This window comes from Rana temporaria, chromosome 2 (assembly GCF_905171775.1).
Source record: "Rana temporaria chromosome 2, aRanTem1.1, whole genome shotgun sequence".
NCBI classification, from domain to species: domain Eukaryota; kingdom Metazoa; phylum Chordata; class Amphibia; order Anura; family Ranidae; genus Rana; species Rana temporaria.
The window spans coordinates 460275088-460303042 of NC_053490.1; the positions used below are offsets into that span (position 1 = coordinate 460275088).

At 43.4% G+C, this 27955-nt stretch overlaps 1 protein-coding gene across 6 annotated transcripts in view; it reads left to right on the top strand.

The window, feature by feature from the left end:
- SPECC1 (sperm antigen with calponin homology and coiled-coil domains 1) overlaps positions 1 to 27955 on the top strand; it is a 502835-nt gene that overhangs the window by 271681 nt on the left and 203199 nt on the right. For all 6 annotated transcript variants that reach the window (XM_040338598.1, XM_040338595.1, XM_040338599.1 and 3 more), the window contains one exon: positions 25771 to 27344. In XM_040338598.1, coding sequence (XP_040194532.1) covers positions 25771 to 27344 — 1574 coding nt within the window. The remainder of the gene's footprint in view (positions 1 to 25770; positions 27345 to 27955) is intronic.

Below are 27955 nucleotides of genomic sequence, written 5' to 3' on the forward strand. Positions count from 1 at the left end.
GTCACCCCCTTCGGATCGGCACGCTATGCGATCGCGGATTGCTTCTGCGGGCATAGCATTAGGAAAGGTCGTGGCTTCGGCCTAGCTCCGGAGCCGCGGCCATCTTGGTACACCCGGCGGCGGCCCTCCTCTGTTTACACCCACAGAGGAGGAGCCCGCGCTCGAGGGAAACACGCCGCTGTCTGAAGTCTGCACTACTGTGGGGGTTACCGTCTGAGGTCTGCACTACTGGGGGGTGTCTGTACTGAGGGGGGGGGGTCTGTACTGAGGGGGGGAGGTGACACAATTTTTATTTTTTGCACCGAGTGACGCCAGTGCAGTGGGGGGGGGGGAGATGTGGATATTACAGTGGGGGGGGGGGATGTGGATATTACAGTGGTGGGGGGGGGGGATGTGGATATTACAGTGGGGGAGGGAGATGTGGATATTACAGTGGGGGGGGGGGGGGGGGTAGATGTGGATATTACAGTGGGGGGTGATTTTTTTTTTTCTGCTGATCCGAAAAATGATCCGATCCGTGACTCCTGATCCGAGGCACGATCCGAACCGTGAGTTTTTTGATCCGTTGCACCCCTAATGTACAGTATGTGCAAACAATAACAATTGCCTATGTGCCTTTTCCGGAAGTTATTGCTCTATAATTGTGTTTTAGTATTATTCCTGCCGCCCTGCATGGCGAGCTGTGTTTTGTGGTGGTTCTTTTTTCCTCTCTCTTTTATGGAAAAGTTTTCTAAATTTTAAAACTTGATTTAAAAAAATGCATATACATAACATTTAGGTACTTTTTATAGATTTCAGAGAGCTTGCAATCTCTAGGCAGACCGCTAAATCAACTAGTAAACTTGTCTGATAGTGGGTACCCTCACTCTACATTTTAAAATACAATTTTTAAAAATTTTTTTAATGGAAAATAAAAACTCTTTGGCTGCAATTTACAGCTGCCCCAAACTAAAGTATACCCTGAAGCAGTTCTGTTTTGTATTGTGTCTTGCTGAAAATGACACAGCACACTGAAGCTAATTCTTTAAAGTCCAACTCCAGAATGGAACCTGTCTTCTTTGTAGGGCCTTTCTTTATTTATTTATTTATTTATTTATTTATTTTTTACATTGGGATTTCAGTTCTGTTGCATGACTTCAAATCATGTTCGTCCTCTTCTTCCTCTGAAGCCCCATACACACCATCAGATTATCTGTAGATTTTTGTCTTCAGATTTACCAAAACCATGTAGTACAAGGGCCTGCCTGATTGCATACAAATTGAAAACTCTTAAGGTTTGACCTCATATTATATGGTTTTGGTAAATCTGAAGACAAAAATCTGCAGATAATCTGATGGTGTGTATGGGGCTTGATGGTGAGTGGGTTTTGAATACTGTGGTGCTGCTCTCTGCAGCATTCTCATTTGAGCCCAGGTTGACTTAATGAAGAAACCCCCAAGGTGTGTCCTGGACTGCTTGGAAGTGGGTTAAATGTCGCTGGGCATCATTCAACCAAGAAGGGGTCTGGTGTTGGATGGGTCGTGGAATTGTGAGCACTGCAGGGGGATTTATGTTTACTGGTGGTAGAGGGCAATACATTTTATTTTAATGTATGCCAGACTTTATTACTGGAGGAAGGAGATTATGATCCTGCATAGATATGTATATTTAAAATTTGTAGAGCTTGTATTCTGGTTTTAGGTAGAGGTTGTAACAGAACGTGTGCTGGGTAATGCTGTTTTTGGATCTTTTTTGGACAGATTCAGCCTTACTCTTTTTCATGGTGACCATCGTTGCCAGGACAGAAAATAATGAAGAAATTCGAAATCTTATAGTTGTTACTAGAAAGTGGGTGGAATTCCTCTAGTAGGGACATCTGTCCTGGTGACAACTGTAAAGTGTCATACCCTTACTTGTAACATCTGAGGGACAATAAATGGCATGAGATATACCCAGTGGGGACATAATCATCAATAAAAGCTTGTGAGGGTCCAAGCCCTTGCCTGGAAAATAAGTTTAAGTGTTCACTGGACTTTGACTTTAGTACTCTGCTGCAGCTTTTCTTTTAAAAACCAAGGCACAAAAAGTGTCTGCTCATTATCCCAGAACAGGAGCTCATGGACTGGAAGATGATTATTTAACCAAAAGATTTATTTACTCATGCTATGAGGGAAAAAAAAAATGTGTTACAAATTATTTCCATGTCATGGTGGACCACCCTGAATTTTTAGGTGTGTTTAATTGGCTGAACACTTGAATTTAAGATCATGGTGGTTTCACAGGGCTTTCCATTTGTTTTTACATGAACGCCAAGAAGGCACAGCCCTATGGATTCCAAATGGATTACAAGTTTTAACCGTTTAAAAGGCCAGTGACCCTAAAATAAGTTACTTTATCTAAAAGGGCAAAATGAACCAGAACCTGTATAGAACGTTTTCCTGGGAAGCGTATTGTTTTTATATTCGTTTAATGTTTTAGCAAAATAGAGGCTTGAGAACGGCAATAACCAGTATAAGTGCGGTTGGGAAACTGGAGCAAAAGATCCATCAGAAGCAGATATTCTATAATATATAATCCAAAAAGTACTGTGCAGTATTTAGTTGTTTATATAGCACCGTCAATTTACACAACGCTTTACATATTGTACATTCACAACAGTCCCTGCCCTCAGAGCCGGTTCACACAGGGGCGGCACGACTTCGGGGGCGACTCGGCCAGGCGACATGAAGATGACATCTAAGGCGACTTGCAAAATGACTTCTGTATAGAAGTCAATGCAGGTCGCCCCGAGTCGCCCCCGAAGTAGTACAAGAACCTTTTTCTAAGTCGGAGCGACTTGCGTCGCTCCTATTAGAACGGTTCTATTCACTAGAATGGGACGCGACTTGTCAGGCGGCTGCGTCGCCCGACGAGTCGCCCCAGTGTGAACCGGGTCTCAAGGAGCTTACAATCCAAAATCCCTAACTCAGACTTCTACATACTAGGGCCAATTTAGACGGGAGACAATTGACTTACCAGCATGTCTTTGGACTGTGGGAAGAAACCCATACAGGCACAGGGAGATGCCATGTATATCAATTATTGTTTGTTAGAACACTTTCACATTTAAAATTAATGTTTAGCTATCCTTTTAAACAGATAAATAATGGGCAAAGTATTTGTACTTCAGGTGAGGTCTAAAACTGTGGCCAAAACTGCATATGATTTTCTTTAGTGACCCCCAAAAAAAACGGATGCCCAAGAGTTTCACAATAATGCCTCGTTTTCCCTGAGCGGATTGGTTCGGTACGGTGCGCTATTTTGAGTGTTTCCATTATGAAAGCGGCCCATACAACCGAACCATACTGCACCATTCCGGGTCCTGCTTATAATGTGGGGCCATAGATAATGGTTCGGTTAGGACGGGGCTACAATACACTCCACTTATTGGCGGACACGCTAGGCATTTTTTCTAAACCCTGTATGGCCCCTGACAGTCTGACTTGCAGTGGAAACGCTCGCCTGAATAGGCCGTACCATTCTAACCCTTCCAAATGGTACCGACCCAAACCGTTCAGCTCATTGGAAACGAGGCATAAGAGTACCAAGATGCCATCCCAGCAGAATAGAAATAGGTAGATTCAGGTAGAGTGGACTAAACTTGCGGCGGCGTAGCTTAGCGTGTTTAGGCTACGCCGCCGTAAGTTAGCTAGGCAAGTACTTGATTCTCAAAGTACTTGCCTGCTAAGTTACGGCGGCGTAGCCTAAAGAGGGTGGGCGTAAGGGCGCCTAATTCAAATGTGTCTAAGGGGGCGTGTTTTATGTTAATGGGGCTTGACCTTACGTTTTTGACGTTTTTTTCTTAAACTGCGCATGCGCCGGGCGCCTACATTTCCCAGTGTGCATTGCGGCTAAGTACGCCGCACGAGCCTATTGATTTCGACGTGGACGTAAACTACGTAAATCCCTATTCACGGACGACTTACGCAAACGACGTAAAAATTTCGCATTTCGAAACGGGAACGGCGGCCACACTTTAACATTACTATTCTATCTACAAGATGGAATAACTTTAGGCCTGAAATTGCCTTACGGAAACGGCGTAAATGTATTGCGGCAGCCGGGCGTACGTTCGTGAATCGGCGTATCTCCTCATTTATATATTCTACGCCGACCGCAATGGAAGCGCCACCTAGCGGCCAGCCTTAATATTGCAACCTAAGATAGGACTGCGCAAGCCGTCCTATCTTAGATATGTTTAAGCGAATACACTTAAACATAAGTCGGCGTAGATTCTGAGTTAGGTCGGCTTATCTACTGATAAGCCGGCCTAACTCTTTGTGAATCTACCTCAAAGTAATCATCCATGTTTAGGATATGTGGTAGACCTAGTCCATCCTCTCTTGCACATGTTTTCAAACCAGCGTCTCTGAAATCCAGTGTAAAGTCAGGATTTTTAGGGCTCATTCACACTGATACAGAAGGGCTGTTTGGTTTTCACGCACATCTGAGCATTTACATCTATACAGGGATGGATGTAGAGACCTGGGCAGGTCGCCCGCATCTGTCAACCTGTCCCTAATTTTTTACAGGCTTCTGGCTGGGACTTTTTGAAACAACTGTGCCTCCCGGATACATAAACATGGCCCCTCTTTAAGCTGTAAGGGGCTCATCACACATTTGCGTAAGCTGTTAAAGTGTATATCTGGGGGAAAAAAACAAACACGCACATGCAGTACAGCTCTACAGGACATGCACGATTCCTTCGGCTGCACCAAGAAATTACTGTCAAAACAGGGGGTCATTATCCCATTTTTAAAAGTCTTACAGAGGACCTCAAATCTAATAAAGACATGATGCGTTTTCTTGCTTAGGTTATTAGCTGTTTTACTATTCTGTAGGAAGATTCCCTGTTGCTTCAATATCTTTTTCCCAATATAATGCTATTTTAATATTGTAAGATTCAACATAGGCATGAGTTTTTTTATTAGTTACTGCTGTTCTGAAAGTTGAAGCCCAATAACAGCCTATGCAGAGCACCAACAAAACGCAAACTGAAAATCTACAGTCATGTTATGAAAGGAAGTACATCCCATAGAAAATTGTTGGTTGTTTTCTTTTCAACATGTTTGAACATGCAAACATTATATCTTCATTAAAATAGTGCTTACAGATACAGGTGTTGTAGTGGAACAAATGACACTAAGAATTAACACGCAGGTGTTTTTATGTTTACAATCCTAATGATCATGCAGAATTGGAACATGGTGCACCCTTACATTTGGCACTACTTCAAATCCATAAAATAGAATCTGGAGTTCCTAAATGGGTTCCAATGATTAGAACCTTTTTTTTTTTTAAAGTAAGTATGCTTGTGGGGAAACCTCAAATATCTGATATATAGCCTCATATATCTTTTAGAAGATATTTGTACTATCTCCTACCAAGAGCCTCTGAAGAAAGGATTGGTATTCCTGAAACATGTTGGGCTAGAGGAGAAATTAATTTTTTCATGGAAATTTGTATAAATGTTTTAAATTCGCGACTACCGTATATACTCAAGTATAAGCCGAGTTTTTCAGCACTTTTTTTTTTTGTGCGGTAAATGCCCCCCTCGGCTTATACTCAAATCACCTTTTTGCACCGATCTCCCAGACTTTGGGGACCCGGTACCGGCCGGCTGTAGGTCCCCTGGATCCCAAGCTTGGCACACATGTAGTCCCACTCTTCCTCTACAAAGCTGGGCACCCCTTTCATAGACTCCCATGTTAAATGGTCATTTCTCCAGTGAATTTGGGGGCCTGGTACTGTCCGGTCGTAGGTCCCCTGGATCCCAAATTTGGCACACATATAGCCCAATTTCTTCTCTACAAGTGTGCAAAGTTTGTTGTCTGGGGGACCTATGGCTGGGGAGAACCGATTTTTCAAAGCCAGGCACCCCTTCCATAGACTCCCATGTTAAACGTCAGTCTAGTCATGGGCACAGTGAAGCATGGGCACAGTGAGGCATGCACATGGACACAGTGAGGCATGCAGAAGGACACCCTAGGCTTATACTCGAGTCAATACGTTTTCCCATTTTTTTTGTGGTAAAATTGGGCGCCTCGGCTTGTATTCGGGTCGGCTTATACTCGAGTATATCAATGTATGTATATTGTGTGAATTATCAATGTGTTCTACACATATTTTGATTTGCATATAATCCGTTCTTTTTAAGAGAATTAAGATTTTCTAATAATTTTTTTTTATAAATTTTTCGTTCTTACTGTTCGCCCTTAAAATCCCGCCGTACCGGAGGGTACTCATGCCCTTTTAGGGTTTATTCCTATGATTCTGGGATGGTGGCAACATTCGAAGGAAAACAACTTTGTTTTATTTTCTCTTGTGGTTCATTACTTATATATCTGGAGGCTGGTGTTTTCTTTGCTATTGATGATTGTTGTGCTTTTATGCCAAGATCAAAAGCGCTCTAAAAGGGCCTCAGAAAGAAGGTTGCGGATGCCATTGGGTCTGGCAAGGGATTTTGAAATCTCCAGTTTATTTGAAATCCATGATTCCACTATGAAAAAGAACTCAACAAGTGGCATAGATTTTAGGTGTCAGCTAGTTCATCCATGACCGGCCAGCAAATTCAGGTCAAGAGCTGACCGTTTGAGGCCAAATGAAGTCTTTATTGCCGCACCAGCAAATCCTGCAATTAAATTTTGGGGTTCTTGGTGGCAAAGGTATGTGCATTTACGATCGGAAAGAGATTACACCAGTTTACTGTGTAGGGGAGGTATGTACCCCATACTCATTCACATAGGGGGGAACTTTAGGGTTTGGTATAGATTTTAGGGATGGGGGGCAGCTCCCCCCACAAATTTTTTAAATGATTTAAACCCGCGTTTGTTTACATTCTAAAAACGCCCCACTACCTGTCCCTCCCCCAATCCCTAAATACTCACCTGATTCCTCTCACTTGTCCAGCTCTGTCCCGGGTTCAGCCCCACTCTCCTCTCTTCCTGGTCTCACTGGAGACCCTGAGAACAATGGAAGCCAAAGGCTTCTGCTGTTATCAGTCAAACTCCTGTGAGAAGGAAGCGTGGCTTGCCGACTCTGAGGTAGATTCAAAAAGACTTACGACGGGCGTATCGGTAGATACGCTGTCGTAAGTTCGAATCCCCGCCGTCGTATATTTAAGCGTATTCTCAAACTGAGATACGCTTAAATATTGCTAAGATACGACCGGCGTAAGTCTCCTACGCCGTCGTATCTTAACTGCATATTTACGCTGGCCGATAGGGGCGTGTACGCTGATTTATGCCTAGAATATGTAAATCAGCTAGATACGCCTATTCACGAACGTACGCCCGGCCGTCGCAGTAAAGATACGCCGTTTACGTAAGGGGTTTTCAGGCTTAAAGATAAACCACCAAAAACATGGCACAGCCAATGTTAAGTATGGACGTCGGAACCGCGTCAAATCTTTCAGATTTTACGTCGTTTGCGTAACTCGTCCGTGAATGGGGCTGGCCGTAATTTACGTTCACGTCGAAAGCATGACGATTTGCCGACGTCATTTGGAGCATGCGCACTGGGATACGTCCACGGACGGCGAATGCGCCGTTCGATCGAAACGTCATTTACGTGGGGTCACAGTTAATATACATAAAACACGCCCACAGCTTCAACATTTGAATTAAGCGGGCTTACGCCGGCCCTAATACGCTACGCCACCGTAACTTCGGTGACAAAATCTTTGAAAATACCTCACCTCTCAAAGTTACGGCGGCGTAGCGTATAGGAGATACGCTACGTCCGCCTAAAGGTATGGGAGCATGCTTGCACAAGTGCTTTCTTTGCACCCGGCATGCTGAGGGGGCACTCGGAGGACGAAGTAGCGAACAGCAAGGGCAGGGGACCACCAAAGAGAAGGTAACTGACCGCTCTCTGCAATATTACTTCTCAGAGCAAGTGAGTATAACCTGTTTTTTATTTTAAGATAAAAAAAATGCCTTTAATCCCACTTTAAACTTAAGTCCAGTGACTTTGCCTAGGCTGTCATCATGTCATGTGGGGTGCCACTGACGAGGGGAAGCATTTTCTCCAGGTAATCAGATTGCAACATTAGCAAGTCACAAAGTGGAAGGCTACATCAGAGTTTGATCTTTTGCTCATTTGACATTTTGTGACAAAACTACACAGGCAACAGGATTTAGATAATTGTATATTCTCTGAGCTAACATCTCCCAGTTTAGCTTCTGTGAAAGATAAATACCTGTAATTGTTGCCTTTACACATTTGTTGACAAAGATCCACGTCACATAGTTGATGCTAGCTCCACTTTAATCTTTTCTTCACACCAAAAGTCATAACTGTTTTTTGCACAGACGGCGTTTTCTGTGTTGAAATAGAGATTCAGCATGTGCTATGATGTTTATTGAATCCTCTGGCGCATTGCTGTAAGGTCATTGCACATTGAACCACTCCTTTAATGTGACACGCATATGTGAATCATCAGGGCTGGACTGAAAATTGCCCATCAGGCAGAGACCATTAGGAATGTTACACCGATGTAATACTGACTGAATAATGCTATACAAGAAGATGGTTTTATCTATATCGTATAAAGTGAGTAGTTTTTATCCGCAGATCCACGCTCTGGCAGGGAACACATACAAGACATACTGCATTACTACAACACACACTGCACTGGAGACTGTCATTATGGAACACTTCAATAAAGTTACAAAAATAAAAAGTAAACCTTTCCTTGTGTTGTGACAACACCTCGTACTGCCCTTACACAACATATACCAACACACACGCATTTTACCATGTGAGGTCTTCTTCTTTTTTTTAATTATTACTATTAGAGCCTCCTTAGGGGTATGTGAAGAATACACTCCTGAGGGGGATCCATGAAGCTCTGTTCCCAATCAAACTCCATCTAGCAAGGCTAAGTGCTCCTTTTAAAAGAAATCGGCTTTGCTGGAACAACAGATAGTAGTAGGAAAGGCCAAGAAGGAGATCAAGCCCCGCCTCACTCCAAAATAACAGTGGAGTCACACTTTAATTACATGGGGCCAGATTCTCGTAGAATCTGCGGCGGCGTAGCGTAAGCCATTTACACCACGCCGCCGCAACTTACTGGAGCAAGTGCCGTATTCTCCAAGCACTTGTTCCCTAATTTGCGGCGGCGTAGTGTAATTGGCCCGGCGTATGGCCGCGTAATTCAAAGGGGGCGGCTTGTATTCAAATTTAGCGCGCCCCCGTGGCGATTGAACTGCGCATGCGCCGGGCTGAAAAATAGCCCAGTGCGCATGCTCCAGCTCACGACGGAAAACGTCAATGACGCCGACGTGAGCATCATTGACGTAAAGTCGTATTCAAGAACGACTTAGGAAAACGACGTAACCGACGGAAAAAGACGACGCGGACCCAACGCCATACTTAACATTGCATACGGAGGACTGGCGTAAGGTTACCCCTCATATAGCAGGGGTAACCTTACGCTTACGGAAACGACGTAAGCGACGAGTACGCGACGCAAATTCGTTCGGGAATCGGCGTATCAGGCTCATTTGCATAGTCAAATGAGAACTGAACGTAAACGCCACCTAGCGGCCAGCGTTGCATTACATCTAAGATCCGACGGTGTAAGTGACTTACACCTGTCGGATCTTGGCCGTATCTATGCGAAAATGATTCTAGGAATCACTCGCATAGATACCCGGGCTCAGAAACAGAGATACGACGGTGTTTCCTGAGATACACCGTCGTAACTTTTCTGAGAATCTGGCCCATGAAGACTACTGTACACTGATAGGATACAAACTGTTGTATTTTTTAGAAATCTGCATAGCAATTCTCATAGTAAAAGTTCATGTACATTCATTCTGTGCGAATAGGGCAAACAAATTATGCGATTTAGACTATTTAAAGTGGTTGTAAACCCATTTTTTTTAAACACCTGCAAGACAAAGCCATAATGAGCTAGTATGACTAGCATACTAGCTCATTATGCATTACTTACCTTAGATCGAAGCCATCCTCGTCTCCCCCTCCGGCCGCAGACCTCTCTCCACAGATACTCGGAAGGTTACTTCCTGGTATCGCCGCTCCGGTGCTGTGATTGGCCCGGAGCGGCGAAGACCTCACTCCAGGCATGCGCGCCGGAGTCGTCAAATACTGCATTGCCGTTTTTATGAATGGGATTATCATTGCGCCTGTATACGGTGTATACCTTTTTGGCAAATGTCTCCTAAACATCTACAGGTAAGCCTTAATCTAGGCTTACCCGTAGGTGTAACTTCAGGGGGAGGGTTTACAACCACTTTAAAGTGGATGTCCGCTGAAAAAAAATATAGAAAGCCAGCAGCTACAAAGACTGCAGCTGCTGACTTTTAATATTAGGACAATTACCTGTCTTGGAGTCCAGCGTCGTCCGCAGCAGAGGACGAGCGATCACTCGTCACTCTGCTGCCCCCCCCCCCCCGGTGAGGGAACCAGGAAGTGAAACGCTCCGGCTTCAGAGGAGGACCAGAGGAGGGCTGGAGCTCTACTGCAGCTGCAGGAGAGGTGCAAGGGCCACATGGCCTGGAGGGCCGGATTCGGGCCGCGGGTCTTGTGTTTGACACCTATGCCCTAGATCAGGGATATGCAATTAGCGGACCTCCAGCTGTTGCTGAACTACAAGTCCCATGAGGCATAGCAAGACTCTGACAGCCACAAGCATGACACCCAGAGGCAGAGGCATGATGGAACTTGTAGTTTTGCAACAGCTGGAGGTCCGCTAATTGCATATCCCTGCCCTAGATGGTTAATACTGTTATATAGTTGAAATCTGGCCTGGACTACAGACGTTGCCATTATGTTGCACAGATTCAGAAGGTAGACGGTCACATAGTCATAACCACGACTATCCGCTTTTTGTATTGCCATTGATTGACCACATCCCTGCATAGTAGTGACTTTGCTCTGCTTGATTGCGTTGAAATATTGGTATTTCCTTTAGCTGGATTTTTCTAGTGGAAATGCTTTGACATGTTGTTTTCTTTTATCAATGTGTTGAGTGGGTTTTTTTTTCTTGTGGGTTTTTTTTTTGGTTAAACTGAGTTTACAGCATGTAAGTATGTTTTATTTATTTTTATGCTAACCGCAAATCTCATGCAAAGAGCATAAAAAACGTAGTTACTACTGTAGTTAAATACAATGTCAAAGAGAGAGATTGAACACGTCACAATTTTTTTAGGAAAATATATTTATAAAGGTTCTATTGACATGGAAATTTCAATACGTCGGTAACAATTTATGTAATCCATACATACAAAGAAACCAAAGCAAATAAGTTCATAAATTATGTGTGTCAAAATGGAATGACTCAGGGAAAAAGTATTGAACACGCCAAACTGAAATGTATTTAAAGTGTTACTAAACCTAAAAAAAGTTTTTTTCCCTTTAAAGGGGTTATAAAGTTAAAAGTTTTTTCACCTTAATGCATCCTATACTATACATTTTCATTCAATGCTCAATAAATTCAACTTTTTTATTTATTTTTTGCAGCACTCTGCACCCCCGGCCACCCAGGCTTTGGTTGTGGTGACTTGACAGTGACTTACACCTGATCCTACAAGTGGTTGAATTAAAAACTGTTTTTCTCCCTAGTCAGCGGTTATTCTTGTTCAATCAAGAATGTCGCTATAGAGAAGGTGCTATTTTGGAGGACAGGCCTATTCGCTCTGCACCATCTTGCGGCAGACGGCAATCAAACAAAAAGTCATGACTCAGCAACATTTCTATTTATTCAGAGTAAATACAGCCAAACTCCCCAGAGATTTAACTCTTATGGGAAATCACAGGCCAGCTGGGTTATCGGGACACAGGCAGAAATAAATAGACTTGGGACATCACTAACCAGTTATAGTAACATTTCAAAAATAACGACACGTACTGTAATTAGAGAATGACCTAAATGGAATGCAATGAGCCTTTGGAATTACAATTAAATATGTTTGTTCTGTTACCAGGTTGGCTGATTCCATGCGAAGACCCTTTCATTTTTTTATTTACATATATAATGCGTCTTCAGTGTAGTATTCAAGACTGTGGGCTAAGTCTGCATTTGTAATGAGAAGATATGACTGCATCTATTAAATTACAGACCAAGCACAGAAACCAGGCTCGTAAAACGTCAATAACCACTGACACTAATATTTACATCAAAGCCAACTTAAAGCGGTTCTGCACCCTAATTACAACATTGCCTCCATTACATTTTCTCGATCAAAAACGATAAAAACCGATGTTTTCATTTTCTAAATCTGTACAGTACCTGTAATATTGATGAGGCTTCCGGTCTGTAACGTTGCGGGAATAATACGGGCGTCACTTCCCGTTTGAAGCAGTGTACTCTGGGAGCTTCTCTGCATAGCTCCCTGTCTTCACTGCGCAGCCGTGATATCAAATATCGCGGGATTTCTTATGCAAGCTACAGATTATTATGCTGGGACATCAGCATCCACCCGAACCAGGAAGTGCCTGCTTGTGGGCTTATGCCCACAGTTAAGATGGCAAATAATAAAAACTGGGAATATAACTACATATTTCGCACCGAATGGCAGCGGAGCGGGCGCGGAAAAAAACCAACGTGAGTTTAAAGAATAACTAGCATTAGCAATTTAAATAGCCCTTTAAAAAAAAAAGTTTTTGCGTGGGAGAACCGCTTTTAAAGGAGAAGTACAGCCTGAGCTCATTTGGCTGCACTTCTGTGGATCGCAGTTCATTCTGCACTCCTGTGAGCCATTTTTAGCAGACAGCAGGCTAAAGCCCGCTGTCGGCTGACGTCACAGAGCCAGCAAGATCGCGACAATAGTCGGGATACGCCCACATGCCTGAGCCGATTGCTTCTGCCCCCTCCACAGCCCAGCGCTCCAGTGAGCGGGGTGGAATCAGAGCAGGAAGCTGTGAGAACCGAGTGATCAGCGGTGTTCGATCGTGATCAGCGTTGTTTGATCGCTTGGTTCTCAGTGTTAGAGGCGCTGGGGGACAAATGCAGTATCGGACAGTTTGCTGCATCCACCTAGGTTAGTATGATTCTTAAACAAAAAAATTCTATACATCTTTTAAGCCAGCCATACATGGAACAAATTTCAATCCCATGTATGGGTACAGTGGTTGTACAGATGTTGGTCTACCGATTTGACTTCTGTACAAGCGCCCTGTAGGTTTTTATTTTTTTTCTGGTCAATCAGTGCTGCCAGCTATAGCTGCTCTGGTCCAGCCACAGGATCTCCACTTTGTCAGCCAGCTGCAACTGCAGGGGGGAGGAGAGCACACTATGACTAACTGCTGGTTTTGCCTGGAGTAGTGATGTCACCCATAGGCCTCAATGGTTCATCCATTGTTGGCACTCCTTACTCTCCCCTGCAGCAGAATTGGCTGACATAGTGAGACCACATGACCGGACCAAAGCAGCTTGAAAATAGGTAAGTGTAGACAGTACGTCTTTCTTAAACAGGTTAGTAAACATAGGAGGGGGCAGTTGAGAGTAGTTTAGCCTGGAATTCCAAGTAGTACTGCGGGAGAATCTCTGTATTAAAAGTAAAAACTTCAGCAAAACATGGTTTTCTTATTATATAGCCTCATACACACGATCAGATTTTCTGCGAATGTCCGAAGGGCATTGGCCAGGAACTTGTATTGCATACAAACGGAAAAGAATTGTCGGCCAAACAAACCCGAAACTACTGTTTTTTTTTTTCAGCTCTTTAGTGCCACCCTTTGGGCAATTTCTGCTAATGTTGTGTTATGGTTAGCATTGATTCTGAGCATGCGTGTTTGTACTTTAGAGTTTTGTCCGATGGACTTGTGTACACGCGATTGGATAATTCATCAACACACATTTGTTGGCAGACAATTTAAAAGCATGCTATCCAACATTTGTTGGCAAAAAATCTGACAACAATTGTCCGATGGAGCATACAAATGATCGGATTTTTTAACAGCCTGCCATTATACAATTCCTGTCGGATAATCCGATCGTGTGTATGAGGCTTAGCTTTAAACAGGTTATTTTTTGATCGGAGTTCTGCTTTAAGCCCCGTCACAGAATGTACACTGGTACAATGGCGGTGGGAAACCATAAGGAGTTTAGTGAGTGAGAACAGAAGCTCTGTGCAGTTCTCTTGTGCTCCTCATTGGCATTCATCGCACACACCAATTCCTGGAGTGCCATGATTTTCTTTATCCTAAAGAATTTAATGTCAGAGTTACTGCCTATAAAAGTGTATTACATTAGAAATGCTGCCCGTGACTCTGCTGTCGTAATTGGCTTTCATTTTTATGACTTGCCGTTTACATTCCTGAGCTGACTTATAAAATCTTCAAAATGTAGTTTGCATTGTGCGTTGTTAAGATGTCTTATTAGAGTAGAAAGCTCTACCTTTCTGCCATTAAAACCTCCTTCAAATGCATTGCAATCAGGAAACCATGGAGGGCTGGCAATTTTTGGCACAAGAAGGTCCATCTCCAGCACAGGATTCCAGCGTCGGGAGATTAGTGAGCAGCAAAAGGGTTTTACCTTGACGGTTACATCTTTGAGGCTTTGTGTAAAGGTCGTAGTGATGATCTAAGTGAGGGGTCAGGTTTTAAGGAGAGTTAATATGATGGTTAGGGCTCATTAACACTTGCTTCGGCGTCAACACACATTAACGACTAGTTTACACTTGCTTCAGACAGCCTCTCTGAACGTCGGTCAAAGCTCCTGTCACTAAATAAAATGGTTAGCTGTTTACACCTTGCTTTTTCTTTGCTTTGGCTTTGTTTCAAAACTTATACCCCATGTAGCTTTAGTGGTGCTTCAAAGCCTCCATTAAAGTCTATGGCAAAGCTCACTGAAGCCCCACCGCTGCCTCACCGAAGCCCCGCCGCTGCCTCACCGAAGCCCCACCGCTGCCTCACCGAAGCCCCACCGCTGCCTCACCGAAGCCCCACCGCTGCCTCACCGAAGCCCCACCGCTGCCTCACCGAAGCCCCACCGCTGCCTCACCGAAGCCCCACCGCTGCCTCACCGAAGCCCCACCGCTGCCTCACCGAAGCCCCACAGATGCCCCACCGATGCCTCAAAAACCAAGGTGTAAACAGGACCATGCGCTAACCATTTTATTTAGTGCAGGGGCTTTGCCTGGCGTTCAGAGAGCTTTAACAAAGCCTGTCCAAAGCCATGTTTTGAAGCAAGTGTAAACTAGCCCTTAGAGTGAGGCCTAGGGTTATAGGGGGGAATCAACAAAAGGAATACAGAGAAGGTTAGTTTGCAGGTTACAGGAAGAATCAGGGTTCTTAAAATGAAGTTCACCTTTTGGAGCCAAATTGAGATAACACATACAGTACTTTATTTTTGTTACAGGTCCCCATTCACAAAGCATAACCTAAAAAAAAAAAAAAAAATTAAATTTCAACTTGCCTTTTTTAGATGCTCTATTCTGGACCTTTCAGTAAAGAAAATCCTTGGAAGTTGTCTTTATTTATGAGGGGGCTGGGCAGTTGTGTTTGCCATAATTTTTATCTGGGGAAGATTTATCAAAATTGGTGCATTCAGAATTTAGTGCAGCTGTGCCTAGTAACCAGTTGGCTTCTAACTAGCTTCAATTAATTTCTTTGATCTAAAATAACTAAATGTTACGATGTTTATAGTTATCTTCGCCTAAGCGATGTTGTGATAAACTTGGCAGGCTTTCTGTTTGTTTTACATTTTTTTGACAGCTGTCAGCAGTAAGCAGAGAATGGCCATGCACTGAATCGAGGAAATGTTGTTTTAAAGCGGGAGTTCACCCTAAAAAAATGTTTTAAGCTTAGATTGATGCTCATTTTGTCTAGGGGAATCGGCTAGTTTTTTTAAAATTGAAGCTGTACTTACAGTTTTAGAGAGCGATCTTCTCCGCCGCTTCCGGGTATGGTCTTCGGGACTGGGGGTTCCTATTTTGATTGACAGTCTTCCGACGGTCGCATCCATCACGTCACAAGTAGCCGAAAGAAGCCGAACGTCGGTGCGGCTCTATACGGCGCCTGCGCACCGATGTTGGGCTACTTTCGGAAAATTGTGACGCGATGGATGCGACCGTCGGAAGCCTGTCAATCAAATAGGAACGCCCAGTCCCGAAGACCATACCCGGAAGCGGCTTAGAAGATCACTCTCTAAAACGGTAAGTACAGCTTCGAAAAAAACTAGCCGATTCCCCTAGACAAAATGAGCATGAATCTAAGGTTAAAAATTAACATTTCCGGGTGAACCTCCACTTTAAGATCGTGAGGGGGGTTGAATCTCGATTCTTTAACGATTAATCGTGCAGCTCTAACTCATAGGCAGGCTTTAGACCACTCAAAATTCAAGCTGTGGGTGACCCTGCAAGCAAAATTATTAGCCAAACAGCAACTGTATCCAATCAGATGTTGTCATTGTTCGGTTGTGCCATTGTATTTTGGCTGCAGGCAGTGGAGGTTCCTCCAGCCATGCTGTTAGTGTGGATCCTCAAAAAAAATGCTATCATCTTGTTAAGCTTGCAAGCTGCGGGCAGAACGATAGAAATTGCACTACCTGTAGTATTAGCGCTACAAATATAACTAACAGCCCTGGTATTCTTAAAGCTTTATTAGTAGTATTTTACAGAATAAAAGTGTAGCTGTTTTGCTGCTGATGCACAGATTGAAGCCAGCACAGTAAATCTGAATTGCTGTCCACAGATCTTCTGTGAGATGCTGCACAGGGTCCAGCGATTACAGAGATAATATACTTAGTCCAGCTGTGTACATAAGTGTCCTTCATATGGAGAGCAGCTGCCTAGTGCTGATAAGCTAGGCGTGATTGTAGTGATGATCCTCAGCCAACATGCGTTATGAAGAACAGCTGTTGGTAACCGCTGAGAATCTCTGATCATGTTGTCGATTCAACAGCAGCAAACCTGTGACATCCGTTCTCCAGCATTCATTCCACCTTGTATTCTTCCCTCACAGGAAAACACTTCATGCATTCCCAACTTGGTTGTATGGCATCCAGAATTATTCTAGGGGCAATATCCACATCTAGAACATGTATATTCTGGAGCTTCATTCCACCAGGCCCTGGAATAGCAGGACAAATGTTACCCCCAAAATAAAGTTGTCATTTTAAGGTGGAATTTCTGTAGAGTAGGAAAGGGTTAGAACCTGTGTTCCCATTGGGGAAAACCCATCTATGACATTAAACACAGAAAAAATTGTTTCTATTGGGAGAGTTTCCCTGTATTCCTGTTCCAATGACAGCTGTCAAATATTTTAATTACAGTGGAACCTCGGTTTAAGAGTAACTTGGTTTGAGAGCGTTTTGATTTGCGAGCAACTTTTTTTTTAATTCTGACTCGGTTTGCGAGTGACTCGCAAGACAAGCAGAATTCAAGCTAAATAGGCCTGCAGTACCTCATTTGGCCTGAGGTACGGGGGCACAGAAGCCGAGCAGAGCTGAACATTGGCCTGCAGTACCTCATTTGGCCTGAGGTACGGGGGCGCAGGGAACAAGCTGACGTGTCCTCGGGCATTTTCGTCCGTTTTCGGCGCTCTGGCGCCCCCCCCCACCTCTGGCCGCATTCGATATTGCATCCCATTGAAGGGCGGAACAAATTATTTTAGTTTCCATTGACTTCAATGGGAAAACTCGCTTTGATATGCTAGTATTTTGGATTACAAGCATACTCCTGGAACGGAATATGCTCGTAATACGAGGTCCAACTGTACTCCCACATTCTACCCCCATGTCAAGCTTTTGGAGCAGGCAGTGAGGGTGAACTTCCTTTGGGGACACAGAATGCAGTAAAATATCAAAGTGTAACTAAACCCACAACAGTAAAATCGGTCTATATATGCAGTAAAGCATGCTTGTTATTCTCGCTCTGGAACCTAACTGGTTAATCCTGCACATTGTGTAAAAAGGCTGTTTGATCCTGTATGCACAGATCCTCCCCTTCTTGCATTGCCCCCAAAACATGCCCAGATAAGACAAAGTAAATAGGCTGCACATGCTCAGTTTGGTGTGTGTTGCTAGATCGTTTTGTATTTTTTTATTTTTTCCTTGGGAGTGTGCATTTGATCAGCACAGGGCCAATCGGCACTGTACAGACAGAGGGTGAGGGGTCCTGCATCCTCATAGGATGGCTCAGTGCAGTGTGAAAACTCCTCCTACAAGCTTTAACCAGACACAGAAAAGTCACAAGACTGCTATATACTGCTGATGAGAAAAGGTGTTTAGCAGTTTATATTTACTAAAATAATTGCATTTCCATGTTCTGTGTACTGTGGGAGATCAGATATAGTGAATGCAGGTTCTGGGTTTAGTAACACTTTAGGTTTTGCATTTTTAGAACAGTTGTAAATATGTTCAGAGGGTTCCATCTGACTTCCAGCATACAATGTTATTTACCACAAAGTTTTTGTCAAACATATTACAAGTGATGCAACCACATGAGCCAACCATACAAAAATAGGTCCAGATGTGTCCTACAAAAACACTGCACTGTTCTTGTAGGAAGAGGCAGGCAACCCTTTAAACTGGCTTTTTTAAATGTAAAAAAAACTAATTTATTCATCAGTTTAGACCAATATGTATTCTTTTTATTTTTGGTAAAAAAAATAGCAATAAGCATATATTGATTGGGTTGTACAAAAGTTACAGCGTCTACAAAATAGGGGATAGGTTTATGGGGCCATATTCTCATAGAAGTTACTATGGAGTATCTCAGGATACTCCATCGTATCTCCCTTTTTTGGCCAGTGTATCTATGCGACTGATTCTTAGAATCATTTTCGCATAGATACACTTAAGATCCGCCATCTGTAAGTCACTTACACTGGCGGATCTTAAATGTAATGACGCCGGCCGCCGCTAGATGGCATTTACGTGAAGGACTCATTTGCGTATGCAAATGATCCTTCTACGCCGATTCCCGATGAGTTCGCGTTGCGTAACCGTCGTTTGCGTAAGCGGAAACTTACTCCTGCTATATGAGGAGTAAGTTTCCGCAAGTCCCACGTAGGCCATGTTACGGATGGCGTCGGGTCCGCGTCGTTTTTTCGTCGGGTACGTAATTTTACTAAGTCGTTCTTGAATACGACTTTACGTCAATGACGCACACGTCGGCGTCATTGACGTTTTCCCGCCGAGAACTGGAGCATGCGCACTGGGCTTTTTGAAGCCCGGCGCATGCGCAGTTCATTAGAATCGGGGGCGCGCTTAATTTGAATACAAGCCGCCCCCTTGGAGATCCGCCAGGCTACGCCGGGGCATTTACACTCCGCCGTCCCAACTTACGGAGCAAGTGTTTGGGGAATACAACACTTGCTCCTGTAAGTTGGGACAGCGGAGTGTAAGTGCCTTAAGCGCAGCCCGCGGATTTTTAGAGAGAATATGGGCCAAGGAATTTTATTTTACTAGTAATGGTGGTGATCAGCAATTTTTTGCGGGACTGCGACATTGCGGTGGACAGATTGGATACATTTGACACTTTTTTGGGACCAGTGACATTATTACAGTGATCACACCAAAAATATACACTGACCACTGCATAAATGACACTGGCAGGGAAGAGGTTAACACTAATGGGTGATCAAGGGGTTAAGTGTGTCCTATGGTGGTGTTTCTAACCGAGGGGGCCAGCAGACATCGCGCCAGCCGGACCTGCGCATCGGCTTCCCTGTGGGGCAGTGCGCACGCCCCGCAGTCTCACATGCACAAAACGACGTGCAGATATGTTTCGCGCAGGAGGGCTGCCCTGCCGCAGTATATATGAGGTGGGCGGTCCTTAAGTGGTTAAATGAAAATTGTTTGTTCTGCTCCCATAGTAGAGAAATTTTTTGGAGTTTGTCCCTTCTGAAATTTTCGTTTGGAAGGTTGGACTCTGCTGACAAAAGTTGTGTACACATTATCAGAAAATCGTACGATCGTTCCCAGTACTAAAATGTTCGCCTGATCTTTTTTTATAGTGTGTATCAGCCTTAAGTGTTTTTCTCTGATACCTCATTCCACTGTTATCAGTAGGAATCATTAGATACATTTGTGTAAGGAAGTGGGGAGAACTCAGAATGGATCTGGTCTATTCACAACACTTCTGCGGTGTGGAGGGGGGTGTGTGCCTTTCCTCCAATCGGCTCTAACACACTGTAACTGCAGCCTCTCCACCCCCTCCTCTGTGCTCCTGACAGATGAAGAAAGATTAACACTTTTCTATACTTGGGTGAAGGAGTGTAGGGAAGAGAAGACTGCAGATAACTAAGTAAAACTATGTAGTAGGATTTGTTTCATCTCTGTGTATCATCTAAGGCTGTTCACCATACTTGGTACAACTTTAAAGGGTAACCCCACTGGGGGGAAAACAATCTGCAAATAAAGAAAAATAATATAGTGTATATAACTGCAAGTCATATTGTAATTAAATGTTATTGAAAATGACCTTTCCTTTTCAATTTGCAGCGCTGTAATTTTCTGAAAATGCAATATGGCAACCTGGAGGAGTTTTGTACACAGAATGCCCCCCAGAAACATAATTTCCTGCTTGCGTGATTGGCTCACATATTTCCCCCAAAGACTTCACTAGGAAACAAGTCAGATTTCAGGCATCCCTTGCAACAAAAATGTAATTTTTGGTGAGCTACTCCCAATAGAAAATCACATACTGATCAGCCCCGTGAACCTCTTCTTGCTCAGCTGGGATCGATCCGTCGATCCCTGCTGAGCCGGCGGATGACAGGGCGGTCCCCGCACACTGTGCAGGGACCGCCCTGTCTTTTCTCCGCTCTCCCCGATGGGGGGATCGGATGAACACGGCCTGTATGTCCGTGTTCATCCGATCCGCCAGACAGATGGAAAAGTAGGTTTTTCCTCCGTAACACTTTAGCCGATCGGAGCGGGTCGGATGTCAGCGGGCATGTCACCGCCGACATCCGCGGCTCCATAGAGGAGCACGGAGCGCCCGTTCAGGTCCGCCTTAAAAAACTGGCAGGTGGACCTGAACGGGCCGCCCGTGTGAAAGAGGCCTAAAGGGATGCAGGCCCAGCAGCTTTCCTCGTTGGAGCCCTGCAGGAACACAGCTGATTGATAATTATGAAACCACTCCCATTAGAATTACTTTCCCACATGGATACAGATAAATACACAGGGATTTCTTTAAAAAAACAAAATGTAGGAATCTGCAACAAAGTTTGTTAAAATCCTTGCAATGTACATAGATCACCCAGAGCAGAATGTGTTTTTTCCTCAACAAAAGTGGAGTTACCTGCTGTTTAGCATGTTGAATGGTAGCAGCTTTAGCCTTATTTGGCAAGATTTTATGATTAATTAGAGGGGAGGTGTGTTATATAGCTCCTTTAAGTGGAGGTCCCCGAGGTGATTGTTTTTTTTTTTTTTTTTTTTGATTATTGAATTAATTATCCCATTACAAATCATTACTCACTTTTTCGTTTTATCTAAAACCTCCGCAGTCCGTTTATCGCTCTCAAGGATCATTTATAAAAATACTGCAGGACGTTTCCATTTTGCTTGTGGGCACTTGAAGCCCACACGCACCTATTTCCTGTATGCAGTGAATGCTTATTTCCCAGCATTCACCGCCCTTGTCACGTGACCGGCGTCACATGTCACTCCCTGTTTCTAAATCACAGGAGATTTCGCTGGGTGTCGTTCCGCACTGAATCTTGGGAAAGATGACGCTTCGCTCCCATGATACAGTGCGGCGCCTGGGGGAATACAGGATATACGTCAACTCCCGTGGGAGAGAGAGACTGGATATTCTACTAAATATATAAATATTAGGTTATTTAAATAGCAAATAAATTAATTGTCAATGGCATATCTATGCAATTTAACTAATGCGATCAGATATAGTTGAAAATTTGGGTGGAACTCCGCTTTAAGTTTCACTTATCTCATAAGCACATGGATTTGAAAAGGACTAGTGTTTATTTGTTGCAAAAGTGGAGTTGCGCTTTAAAGCTGACCTCTAGTTCTGATCCTAATTGCATACTTGCATTGGTCCAGCTTGTGTCAATGTAAGTATGCATTGGGGAAGCTGACAATCATTGTAGTAAGCGCTACTACAATGATCGCCACACTCTGTGCTGAGCAGTGTGGTCAGTATACAGCAGAGCAGCAGCTCGGCACAGAACTTTAGGATTGCGGCTATCGCTGTAGTCGCTTTAACATGGTTTCCTATGGAACATGTTCTGTAGTGCAAAATGCACTAAAAATGCTCTTAATGGGTCACCAAGACCCCCAAAAATATACTTGTCTAAGCAATGCGTAATTGGTGCCTTGTTCGCCCCCCCCACCCCCTTTTTTTTCTTTTATTCACTTTACTGTAATGTGAATTATTGTGTTTAATTGCAAAACCTATAAAAACCTTAAAAAAAAATAATGCATAGGCCGTACACTGGTCCACGCTGAACCAATATATTGTAATTATGCAATTAAGATCTTACCGGGAGTTCAACTTTAATGTATGCAACGTCTGGTGCTTACCTTGCTTGGACAAATGGCTGTTTTCTATTTTTTTTTCTCAACACCGAAACCAATAATTATAATTATGTGCAGTTTCTTATGGCAACCAATCAGATTGCGTTTTACTATAGTACGTTTTCTGATCATTACGGAAGGCTGCACTTTGCAGGTTGCCTTTTTCTGTCCCTAGCTGGCGTGAGGAAGCTTCCGTTCACTGACTTATAATAGTTTAATTGCTGTGCTCTTTCCTTAATCCTGGAATTCTCCAGCTGTGGAAGTCTAACTTTCTGACCTGCATGAGTGGGCTGTTGGCTGTGTAGTCAGAATGTCCTTTGCTATCTTCCTATTCTAAAAACACTAGTTGCTTTGTTTTCCAGCCTACCGGGGTTCTGCACCAGCACAGAGTACTCACTGTGTAAGGTTTTTGGACCCAAGTGTGATTTTTAATATAGAAGCATTTTAATGAACCGTTATCATTGTCCATTTGATATCCTAATTTAAATATGAAGATTTTTTTTTTATGTAGAACACCAAAAATATGGTTCAGTGTCTTTTTGCCTTTTTTTTGTCGTTTTCAGCAATCATGTATGCATTTAATTCTTGATCGTGACAAAGAAGAATATTGTGAGAGGCGACGTCCAGTTTTGATATCGCTGCGTGTTTGCATTGTGGCCAAGAAAATTTTCATAATACAATTTGTTTTGCTCTGTGTTGAATTTGTAGACATTTAAAGGCCATGGGTGGACAAAATAATGTAGAAAAAATATATGAAGTTTGTCGTTTTTCTAGTTAAAGCTGAGGTCCCACTTAAAAAAAAATATATATATATTAAAAGCCAGCAGTTACAAATACAGCAACTGCTGACTTTTAATATATGGACACTTGCCTGTCCTGGGCGCCCGCAATGTCTGCAGCCGAGGCCGAGCAATCCCTCTGCTACCCAGCCGCTATCCTTGGTGAGGGAATCAGGAAACAAAGCATTGCGGCTTCACTTCCTGGTTCCCTACTGCGCATTCGCGAGTAGCACTGCGCGTCTTTACTGGTCTCCGCTGTGTTCTGGGAGCTGTGTGTCTCCCAGAAGATAGCTGGGGCACAGAATAAGCACTGGAAGTGGCGTAGATCACAGAGGTGATCTATTCCAGGAAGTGGGAGCAAATACCTGTATTAGACAGGTATCTGCTCCCCCCTGAAAGGTGCCACATGTGACACCGGAGAGGGGGAGGGTTCCAAAAAGTGGAAGTTCCATTTTTGGGTGGAACTCCACTTTAAAATTTGATGATAGTTGTCGTCCTCCCCCAGCTTTTGTGTAATGAGTTTAATTTTAATTCGGCCTCATTTTAAAGGGTATCAAAAAATAAAAATTTGCCCTTGGGACTTTGAGTGAGGTGAGCACTGTAGAGCCAATAAAATAACAAGAGTAATCACAGTATATATATTTAATTCAAGTAAAAATCAGTACATACATTAATGTCATGAACATGTGCCAATTCATACAGAATACAGAAAATAGGTAAAATGATATTGCGAGCAACTGTCCATATTAAAACACACACAAGCATCAAGTGTATACCCGACGCGTTTCGCAAGGCTTAGCTCGCCCTTCAGGGGTAGATGCTCGTGGTATACCTAAAATGAAAGGATAGAGTATGTAGTATGATATGAGAGCACAGGGTAAGGTGTAACTCCACTTTCGTGGAAAAAAGGAGGAGATGTGCGTAATACAAATATTTACAGATATAATCACTGCTAGTGATCCTATTGCATTAATTTTTTATGCTGGAGTGCAGCGTGGAAAACCTGTTGCATGTGCGTTTCCTGCACCACATTTAAATGCATTGAGTGGGAGATCTGCTGCAGGTGTCAATATAATCTTAACGACACCCCAAAACACAGATCTCAGATGAAGTGCATTTTGCCTGCACCAGATCACAGGGTACTGCAGTTTCATGCGTTCCGGTGCAGTGTGTTTTTGAAAAGTAGTTCATGCACTACTTTTGGTGGGGTTTTAAAATGAGTGTGCTGAAAAGTGCACTGCATTGAGTAACATGGGAACATTGGTTCAGCGGACGCAGATCACGTTTCTTTATAATTCGGGTGTGAACCAGCCCTCACTGCTGTATCATGTGATCCAGTTGTGGTGCATTTTTGAAAAGTAGTGCATGCACCACTTTGGTGGCATCCAGTGTGCTTTCAACTAGGCTGAAAATTGAACCGCACTGAGTAGCACTGGAAACCGGGTACCGCGGACTCAGAGGGTGTTCTTGTGCGAATCAGGTTTCAACCAGCCTCTGTATATTTATATATTAAATTTTAAGTTTACCATGTGGTCTGTCTAATGTTGTAAAATGTATGTAATGTGTAATGTGCTGATAATTAAAGCGGAGGTTCACCCATACCTTACACATTTTCCCCTTCGCTTTATGCTCGTTTTGTCTAGGGGAATCGGCTATTTGTTTTAAAATATGATCCGTACTTACCCGTTTACGAGATGTATCTTCTCCGCCACTTCCGGGTATGGGCTGCGGGAATGGGCGTTCCTTCTTGATTGACGGTCTTCCGAGAGGCTTCCGACGGTCGCATCCATCGCGTCACGATTTTCCGAAAGAAGCCGAACGTCGGTGCGCAGGCGCAGTATAGAGCCGCACCGACGTTCGGCTTCTTTCGGCTACGAGTGACGCGATGGATGCGACCGTCGGAAGCCTCTCGGAAGACTGTCAATCAAGAAGGAACGCCCGCTCCCGAAGACCCATACCCGGAAGCGACGGAAGAAGATGCATCTCGAAAACGGGTAAGTACGGATCATATTTTAAAACAAATAGCCAATTCCCCTAGACAAAACGAGCAGGAAGCTAAGGGGGAAAAAAAAAAAAAAAAAGGAATTGGTTGAACTCCCGCTTTAAGTAGGAACACAATAGGTAATAGTTTTTCATTTTATTTTAAATGTGATATTTATGTCTATATATCGTGGGCAGCACAGTTCCGCCTAGCAGCACTGGGGTAGTCGGTTTGAATCCAAACCACAATGCTACCTGCTTGGAGTTTGTATGTTCTCCCTATGTCTGCGTGGGGTTTTCACCGGGTACTCCTGTTTCCTCCCACACTCCAAAAACACGCTGGATGTATGGTTAATTGGCTCCTGTCTAAATTGACACTAGTATGTGAATTACAGACCTTAGATTGTAAGCTCCTTGAGGGAGAATGTTGTGAATATTGATGTGAATGTTAAATTTATATGTAAAGCGCTGTTTAAATTGACAGCACTAATATAAGTACCTGTCATAAATAAATAACGTGTTTTCTTGTTTCACTACAGGTGGGGTCTTGGCTACTAGGAGGACTGGTATACCAACTCCCCGTGATCTGCCAACACCAATAGCAAGAGATAGGACAACTTTACGACCTCCAACTACTACTGCATCTAAAAAAACACTACCAAGTCCTACATCTCCTAGTACTTCTACACCTGCAAAGAGTATCCGTTCTTCCCCCAAACCTAAACATGACAATGAATCCAACAACCCTTCTGTGTTGGAATCGCATGTTAAAGAGCTATTGGCCGAAGCAAAAACAAAAGATTTTGAAATTAGTAAACTTCGGAGTGAACTGCAGAAATGCAAAGACAAGGAATGTCCAAGCCCTGACATCCCACCCTCCCTGGAAGCATCCACGGAGGTTCAGCTGATAGAGGGTACCAACCCTGAAGTATTGTTAAAGGCCCTTCAGGGCAAGAACTTATTTTTACAGAAAGAGCTTGCTCTTTTGCGTCAGGAAAATGAAGACCTAAAGCAGAAACTGCACAGCTTAGAGCAGTCTCCTCTTTCAGATACTATAAGCAGCAATGGAACTTATAGCAGTATCCTATCGCCTTCTACCCAGGCGACAAGCACTGGGAGCAAGGTGAAGAGCTCTTTCACAGAAGAGCCTGAGAACAGCCATTTGCTTGGCAGAGGAAATGGCCTTACTATATCTGGTTCATCAAGCAGTGATGTCACTAAAGCCTCCCTTTCTCCTGACTCGGATTTTGAGCACCTAGCTGATGTGCCTTCCAGACCTGGGTCATCTGGAAGTATTGCATGCCAAGGCTCAAAATGTTCGACTAGTGGTAGCTCCCCAAATAACATTAGTGAACTCTCTGTAGCCTCATTGACTGAAAAAATACATAAGATGGAAGAAAACCAACATAGTACTGCAGAGGAACTTCAAGCAACACTACAGGAACTCTCTGATCAAAATCTAATGGTACAGGAGCTAACGTTAGAAAGTGAAAAGCTTGTGGAAGAAAAAGCTTTTCTGGAAACCTCCCTACAGCAGCAAAGACAAAGGGCAGATCAGCTGAGTCAGGAAAATGAGAAGTTGATGGCCCTTCTCCAAGACAGGGCAAAGACAGAGCAAACACAGGTTCAAAGCAAACTTACAGAGGTAGAAAAGAAATACTCAGAGCTTGTGGAAAAGTCTCAGTTTGAAAGGGAAAAATTGCTCAATATTCAGCAACAACTTACCAGTAGTTTGAGAAGCCTCGAAAAAGAACACCAGGAGGCTCAGGTGATGACAAAAAGACTGAAAGAAGAAACTGGACAAATGCAAAATCTCCTTGAAACTGAGAGGAAAGAGAAAAGTGGTGTCGCCAAGACAGTGGAAGACCTAAAAGTCACCATTGAAGGTTTTAAAATTGAAGGCAGCTGTTTAAAGGCTCAACTAGATGGTGAGCGCCATAAAGTGGCTGAAATGACAGCCATGGGAAACACCCCCGAGAACTGTGAGGTTCAAGAAATGCTGAATTCTACTTACAAGGAGAAAGAACATCTAGAAATGACATGTTCCGAACTTCGCCAAGAGCTCTTAAGAGCCAGCAGTGAAGTCAAGCAGTTACAGTGTCTTCTGGCTAAGGTCTGACATCATTTTATGCATTTGTCTTAAATATTATTTTCTTGTTTACATATTTGGGCTCAGATTTTCAAAAAAAAATGGTCCAGGGATGCTTAAGTTTTTGATTTACCGGTAGTTATTTTGGCTCAGGTAGGAAAGACTTCTGCCTAATTAATGTGGTATTTCAGATTACAATTTTTTTAAACAGAATTTGGGAATGGTCAAGACCACTGTTATGTTTTATTACTGTCTGCATGCCCCCTGGTGAGTCTCCCTCTCACTTCCTGTTCTGCCGAAACTGGCAGTAAAAAAACAAATCTTTCCAAAACTGTCCCCATTTGGAGATTTTCTCTCTTCCTGTGTAAAAAAAATAGTATATAGCAGACCATAGACATAGACGATAACCCTTCAACACGTCATTTCAAAATGCAAAAACAAAAAAACTGCCACTTTTTACCCAAAGTAAAGTAAAAAATAAATAAATCTCTAAATGAGGTTGTTCCTGTAGTTTAAATGACGGCGTTGTTGAACCTGATTTACAGGTATGGATTTTATTGTCTCCTAGTTCAACCTGTGACCAATGTAAGTATGCATATGCCATACCCGTGGGGCAGCTGTGGAAGCTGGCAATC